Genomic DNA, 7,979 nt, shown 5'->3' on the forward strand with positions numbered 1-7,979 from the left:
TTGAAAGCCTCTCAAATAATTTGGTTATTTGTTTTCTTAGATCATATCGAAAACACGAGTGATGATTATTTCTTGTGTATTAGTGTAATCAGAGACTTTCCCACATTTAAAAACCTTATTCTTCGTAATTTAGAAAGCCCATCACGTCTCACCAACTTATTTCACTTCATTTTATTTATCAAGAAAGAAAACTACATATTTATTAAATTATTTTAATATATTGTTTATTATTTTTTAAATGTATTGTTTTCAAATATTTATATATTAAATTAATTAGTATCTGAAATCTCGATATAAATTGACATTTATAAATTCAATCCATGTGCTACTCTCTCACATTTGTGAATGAAAGTTGGCCAAAAAGTAGAAAAACTATGAATAATATAAGTTGATTAAAGGCAAAAAAAAAAACCTTTTCAATATATTGTAATATATTTATAATAGAAAATATTTTTATTTTCAAAAAGTTATTTGAAATGTTCTATATCAACATGGGTTTAAAATGAATATTTTACATAAATTAATATTATTTTAAATTTAAAATATATCTTAAATATATTTAATCATTCATTTAATTATTTAAGATAGGAAAGTTCTCATGTTAGGTTAATAAATCAAAAATTGATATTTTTTATAACAAACTCATCTAAAAAATCATAAACAAAGATGTGTCGACATTATTTATGTTGATAATAGTAAAATTTACAATGTGCATAGTGTATGAAGAGCAGAAAAAGTATTTGAACTTTGATTTTTGGCAAGTCTGGTTTTGATCGGATTTTTTTTTATATTTTTAAAAGAAAAATTATTAAATTTTGAAAAATATTGAAAAAAACCTCACTAATGTTAGTTTTGTGTAAAACAATTTTCAATTGAGTTTCCGTACAATTGAGAATTTGACTCTCTAATAACTAAATTATGACCAATTCTTCAACATGCATAATATGTTATTTCATGTTACAAATTTGACGTTTTGAAACCAAAATCTCAACACAATATATAAATAAGTCTATTTTAATAAATAATGTTGACTTATATTTGCTAATTTTTTAAAATAAGTTTATTACAAAAGGAAAAGGCAATAATAATAATGAATTATTACTACCCACAGCAGTTAGTAGGTTGTATATACATTTTATTTTAAAATGTAAATGTAATAATATATTTAAGTACAATATTTTGTACTGTTTTTATTTATATTCAAAGTGTGTAAATTTTAATTTGAATAAAAGTAGTACTTAAAATGTAATATAAAATAAAAAATTTATACGAAATATTATAAATGTATAATGACTGAAATACATATAATTTTTTTTAATGAATGTGTAATTTGTATTTATTATAAGATATCTGATCTTAAATGTAATTAAAACTAAAATAAAAATATAAAAGAAGTATATAAAATTAAAAATATCTATGATACATTACTATAGATTATAATAAATAAAAATAATATATTAATTTCATATTAGATTTTGTCTGTTGGCGTTGTGTGATGTGATTGATGGATTTGGAAGTAGTCTCTGCGTCTTTGTTATAGGTATGAAAGATAGGACTTTCTTGGTTTATAAATAGACTCATAGACAATGTAAAAAGGGGATTGAAAATAAATAATGAAATCAAAATTTAAGACTGATATTTTAGAATAAAATAATATCTGTTAGTTCTAGTGTTATGTTAAAAATCAAATTGACGTATCTTTGTAGTAGATCCGATTTAATTTGGACAAAATATTTTTAGTACCTACACATAATTTTAATTGTACATATTTATACTACTATTTTTATTGTTTAAATTTATAGAACTAAAAAGTAATTGGCCAAGGAAGAAATTTGAAGGGTCCAAGAAGCAATTGTTTTTTCTTTTAAAAGTCTAAATTGATTAGGAGGTCGAAACTAGGGCAATTGCTTTCGGCACCTCATCAAATTTTTTCTTGCACCCCACAGTACAAGAAAAAAAATATTCAAATACGGCTGCTGCGAAAATGCTAAAAGAATTCATTCTAAAAAGCATTTTCTGAAAAATATTTCATGTATTCAAGAAATTGTTTTTGGAACACAATTCATATTGAAGAATGTTGAAAAACTCATTTTGAAAGATATTATATGCATTCCAGAAAGTTTATTCTGGAAATATATTCCAGAAAACGAGTTCCAATAATTTTTTTTCGAAAATCTTGTTTTAAAAATTTTATTCTGGAAATTTTGTTCCAAAAATGTTATTCCGAAAATTTTTAAAAGTCTGTTCAGAAAGCCTGTTCCAAAATTAGTAATCCGGAAATCAGTTTTATGGTTAGAGTATTCAGATAATTTTAGATACACAAGACTCTAATACTGACAAACAGAGAGAGGAAGAGAATCAGCCAAAATATGATGTCATTCCTAGTCTTTGTATGAAGACTGGAATCAAGATTAGAGTGTCATTTTAAGCGAAAATTTACTTTCATCTAAAAAGTCTGAACATAGATAGCTTTGCCACAAGCTTTTCATAAAATCCCCCCTGCTACTGTAGGTTTAATTGGGAATCCATTTTATCAAAACCCCAAGCAGCACCATTGATTTTCTGAACAAAAACACATTTATAAATTATAACCACAATACTTTCTTGACTCTCAAAAATGCAAACATAAAAGAGTAAACATCATCTCTAATTACAAGCCATAATCATCTTTACTAATATACCTTCAAAGTACAAGGCTGCAATGAGAGCTGAGGAAGGTCACAAACAATGAAACATGCAAAATATATCATCAAAGATACCAAAATTCATCAAAAATCTCATAAGGCACAAAACAACCTTTTCCGAATAAGGTAATAATAGTAAATTTAAGCCTAACTTATCTCATAAAATCGGTTTGAAAAATAAAATTTACTTTTACTCTATATAAGAATTCCATCGCACCCCTCACAGATGAAACTAGGTATTTATGCAGTACCATAAGTCTAACAAAATTTACTATAATGAACTCTGATATGATATCTCAGTCACACAAAAAAACACATTCAAAATGAGATTTTTCAGTCCAAAATGTTTCCAGCAAACCAAGGGAACAGAAGATGAGGTTTGATATTCACTCAAAATCATATCCAGCAAAGCCCATCACATAAAAAGAGGCAAAAGAATCACAATTTTTTTAGTGGCATCACAAACTATATTCAGCACAAAGTGACTCAATAAATTACACACTATAACCCGCAGCCATAGTAAAAGTGGAAAAACATGGCATGAAAGCAATACTCTGCAACCTGCAAAAGATACTCAGTCACTACCATCAACACTACCGTATTTGACATAACTATTACAATCATTTTCTAACACTGTAATCTATGTTATTTCTTTATACCTCAAAGTTTGATATAATTAAAAGATATTAGAGATTTTGTTTCGCACTCTAACCGCGTGATGATCTTTCTTTCATATAGGCACATATCGTTTCAACGCTTGCTTCCCCGCCACGGCCACTCCCACGACAGCGCCGCCCACCACTCCGGCTACCGCCGCTGATCTCACCCCTCTCGCCGCCCGGTACAGTGCGCCGGTGCCGAGCCCCGCTGCGACGCTATTCCATACGTCGTCGGCGTCTCTCGCCGCCTCGATTCCGCTTTCGATTCCGGCGTAGAGTAACCCTAGTATCCCGACCCGGTTTCCCCAGACCCGACCCGAGTGTCCCGCCGCGTTCAGGACGCGGTTGATTCGGACCTTCGTTGTGTCGCCGGACTCGAAGGCCCTGACACCGTCTAGGAGTCCTGAGCCGGCGCCGCCGAGGGCTCCGGCCAGGTAGCCGCATCCGGTGTAGAAGGTGAGGTTCTCGCCCCATGAGCGGCGCTTGCGGCGGGCCTCTTCAACGAAGAGGAACTCCGGCGAGGTTGGGAGGTGGTAGAGGTTTCGAATTGGAGCATCGAGATCCTTGTAGGGATCGTAAGCTCGGGTCCGGGTCTTCGGGTCTGACATGGGGAGAGAGGGTTTTGCAGAAGCTAGGGTTTAGGAATACAAAGTTGGTTCCCAAACCATAAAACAAAACAAAAATCGGTCCGTTAAAGAATCTGTACAATTAGATTCGGTTCTATTGGAGTATGGACCGGGACTTCGGCTCGAACCGGAAGTGATTTTTATTGAATCAGAACGAGCAGGATTTGGTTCAGTATTACTTGTACGATTCCACAATATTTATGAATTTAAAATTTTCTAAATATTTATATATTAATGTTATTAATGATTTAATAATAATAATTAGTTTAAAAATCATCTTTAACGTGTATTCTGATCTAAAACCAGTTCATATTATTTTGATTTTATGGACTCATTTTGATTTGACACCAAATGCAGGATAATTGGGAAACGATTTTGGTCAAATATGGTGATGGTTAAAAAAGGTGAAAATAGTTCAAATTTGTTTACATGTAAGCCACCAAACTATTTTTTTCTTATAATTGAGTAGAAAACACCTATTCTTAATTTTTGGTTCTCTTGAATGGATGAACTTGATCTCAACAATTTGACTGTTCATGGCAAACAGCCTGTCAATTTTTTAATTTTGATATTCCAATGTTATGAGATGTTGTGCGTTTGTGTGTATCATATATATATATATATATATATATATGAAATTCCGATATATTTTTGGAAAGATGATTTTGCTAATGTGGACCATGCCACTTGTCAACACTATGGCACAGTTACCATGTTTCTCTCTTTCAATAATTTAAATTTTTATTTCTCAGCAATTGCGATTCCACCATAATCATAAATTGGTTGAAACAAAAAATTGAATCAATCATCATTTGTAGTAATAATTTAAATCAATTAATAATACTCGGTTGATTAGCCTTCACGCTTGAAAAGAAAGATGCTATCAATTGAATCTAGCAATTATTAGAAATGAACAAAATAGGAAAAAATGTTTCTATCTATTTGAAATAATGCATAACTGAGTTCATAATTATTCGATATAATGTAGAATAAGAAGGATAAACCCCAATTTTACCTTAAAAACTTGCTTCTGAATGAAGTAAAATAAAATTATGGACTCAGAACAGCAGAAAATCTTTACCTGCTTCTCTTCCTTTCTGTCCTTCACATTTCTTTTTACTTCACCCAAAAACTTGGAATGAATTTGAAACTCACTAGTATACTTCTTCCTTCTCATATCTGTGAAATGCAGCAGATGCCTAGTTTATCTCTGAGAACCAAGACTCTCTCCAGTTGCATTCATCTAAATACAGATACAGTGAGCTACAGAATGAATTACGCAAACTGTCCACTGATTAATTAAATAACTTTGTACAGTAGCATTTAATAACATTCAAAATCTTTTTCAGTCAATTCAACATCCAAAACTGCCCATTCCAAATGCAATGCATAAACAACTCCAACCAAAGAAAAGCATTCCAACAACTACAAGTCAGAATTTGCTTACACAAAAACCACTGCTACTATTCCTCTATACGAATTTCAACCCTGTGTATGTGTGTGTGAACAATTATCTTACAAAAAAACTGTTTAACAAATCAAATGAACTAAGCAAAACATCTTCACCGTTCATGGGGTGGTGAAGGTCCCAAGATTGGACCGTCCAATCCCCTGCCTCTCATTCATTGAGTTCATCTTGGCCATCCTCAGACCAGCCCTGAAGCTCTCGATGAAGTTGTGAGCTTTGGTATCAACATCAGGGCTAGGACAGAACAATGAGGGTGCACTCACACTTGCAGAATCTTCACCATGTTTCCCCAAAGGACTATTGACTTGGCTTCTTTCATCATGAGTACTAGCTGTTGGTGTGTCCACACTAACTTCTTCCAGATCAGGTGATCCACTACGTGAACTACCAATGCTGTCAACCCTAACATAGTCACCCTGCACCCGGAACTTCCACCCTGGCAACTTGAACGGCGGAAGCGGCGGCGGCGGAGGAATAGGGTTTAATGGTGACTCATTACCGGCCATCATCACTTTATTTTTCAACCCAGAGGAAGAACCAGACTCCCTCTTGTTTGATTCCCCTGTTATTGCCACACGAACATTGTGGGTGGTTTTGTGTTTCCCTTTCTTCAAAGAAAATAAGTTCTGAAAAACTTTAGGTGGCGGGGGCGGCGGTGCCGGCGGTTGTGGCAATAACGTTTCAGAATTCAGAATGCTTTCAAAATTTTCAACGCTTCTTTGCCTCAGTTTTTTCTTCTTCCCTCTTAAAGATGTCAAGAACTCTATAGTAGCAGTCCCTCTTTTCTTCTTAACCTGCCCCGTCTTTGCCTCCGCCGGCTGCGGCGGCGGCGGCGGCGGTGTACTCTTTACAGCCGAATAATCTCTTTCCGGTTTGGCATTCCGTTGAACACCCTTCTTTCGGATCCTCGGCAGCGGATGAGACGACGGCGATGGTTGTGAACTCTGCGAATCTAAATTCTTTGTTTCAAGTTTCTCGATGGTATCCGCTTGAAAAGTTCGCTTAGCGTTTCTCCGGACACCGTGCGTTCTCGCCGCCGGTGGCGGAGTAGATGGCGGCGATAGTGAAATCTCCTCCACAGCCGAATCATTTGTTTCGTGTTTCTCCACAACTTCCGATCGATGTAACCGGTTGACATTTCGCAGTACAACTTGCGTTTGAATCGCCGGCGGCGGTTGGGAAATCGTCGCATCTAAATCATCCGTTTCATGTTTCTCCCCAGTTTCTACCTGATACGCTCGGTGGACATTTCTCCGAACAGTCTGTGTCCCTTGTTGCGGCGACGCGGTGACAACATTGTCAATTCCTATTTCTTTTACTTCTTCTTCGGCATCGTTCCTGGGGTGCCGATGCTGCAGGAGGTAAGTGTCATCATAGAACCGAAAACGTTCATCGGAGGGGATCTGTTGGCGGAGATCGGGGTAGGAGCTGAAGCTCCTTAACCTATTAAACGATCGACGAGGAGTGTGACCATAAGAGTAATCGTACTGGTACCAAGTTGGTGGCTGCGTGGAAGGGTTGGAAAAAGTTCTACCAGAACGGGGGGTCAGGGTTTCGGGGCTGGTGTTTCTGCCGAGGAAGCCGCAAATAATGGCGAAGAGCACGAGCACGAGATTGAGAAAATCCCAGCTGTTTTTCACCGTACGAGGTTTAAAGATGTTGGAGGCGAACGATTGCACTGTCGGAACCACGATGAGCGAGAACACGAGCGCGAGTACGAAGAAGAGTACGAGGAGGGACATGGAGGTGCGTAAAAGAGAGTAAGAGCGGCGTAGGCGGCGCCGGTCCCGGTACTCCGCCGCCCAGAACGGTGGCATTGTCCACGTGTCTCCATCTTGTTCCATTTTGTGTTGTGTAATGACTTAAAATGATGTGCTGCACCGGTTGTGTCTTTTGGGGTAGTGGAAATTGAAAAAAGAAAGTGTGCTTTGCTTGATTGATGATGCTCTTTTCTGCTTTGCTTTGTGTGAGGTTTGTTTCTGCTTTTTTTGTGTGGTTTGGTTGATTTCTTAGGTTAAATATTGGTGGGTTAGGAACGTGAAAACGTGCATAGAAACTGCTGGCGATACCGTGTTGTTTGTCGTTTAGTGGAATGTGACAACCTATTACAGAGAAAACAGTGGTAAAGCATGTGAGCATTTTGAAACAAGGTTTCCAAAGACCTTGACTTCACTTCATTAAACTTTTTTCCTTGATTTATTGGGTTAATTTTGCAGAATGCTCCTTCTAATTTCTTCGTCCATGCATGAATGAAATGAAAGATAACTCAGAGACGTATTTGCATTAACTAACAGAGACTTAGACAGCGAAAAAGGATGTGCATGGAAAACAGCGGTTTTGTTTTCAAACCAAAAACAACAACGATTGACACGAGCCCATTGGAAGAAAGCGCGTTTATGTGATTGTTGTTTGGAAGGATCAACACATTGAAAGTTTTGTTGCTTGTGTGAGAAAATTATAAAGCTTCTTGTTAATAATCAGCTAAGGGATTTTTTTTTTAATCTTTGCCTTTATTATATCATCTAATAAAGTATATCTTTTA

General features: G+C 35.7%; 1 protein-coding gene across 6 annotated transcripts; it reads right to left on the reverse strand.

Moving 5' to 3' along the window:
- Positions 1-2,351: 2,351 nt before the first annotated feature.
- On the reverse strand, positions 2,352-7,603 carry LOC108320209 (mitochondrial import inner membrane translocase subunit TIM23-2). 6 transcript variants are annotated; one of them, XM_052867983.1, is made up of 4 exons: positions 5,536-7,603; positions 5,051-5,148; positions 2,682-3,245; positions 2,352-2,562 (listed from the first exon to the last, which is right to left on the reverse strand). In XM_052867983.1, exon 1 carries the CDS (start codon positions 7,279-7,281, stop codon positions 5,539-5,541), a length of 1,743 nt encoding a protein of 580 aa, XP_052723943.1. In that variant the 5' UTR covers positions 7,282-7,603; the 3' UTR covers positions 2,352-2,562; positions 2,682-3,245; positions 5,051-5,148; positions 5,536-5,538. The 6 variants fall into 6 exon arrangements, with proteins under 6 accessions (XP_052723943.1, XP_052723942.1, XP_017407063.1 ...); XM_052867982.1 differs by having other exon boundaries at positions 5,051-5,212; XM_017551574.2 differs by lacking the exon at positions 2,682-3,245.
- Between the last annotated feature and the right edge of the window lie 376 nt (positions 7,604-7,979).

Source organism: Vigna angularis, chromosome 9 (assembly GCF_016808095.1).
Source record: "Vigna angularis cultivar LongXiaoDou No.4 chromosome 9, ASM1680809v1, whole genome shotgun sequence".
NCBI lineage: Eukaryota > Viridiplantae > Streptophyta > Magnoliopsida > Fabales > Fabaceae > Vigna > Vigna angularis.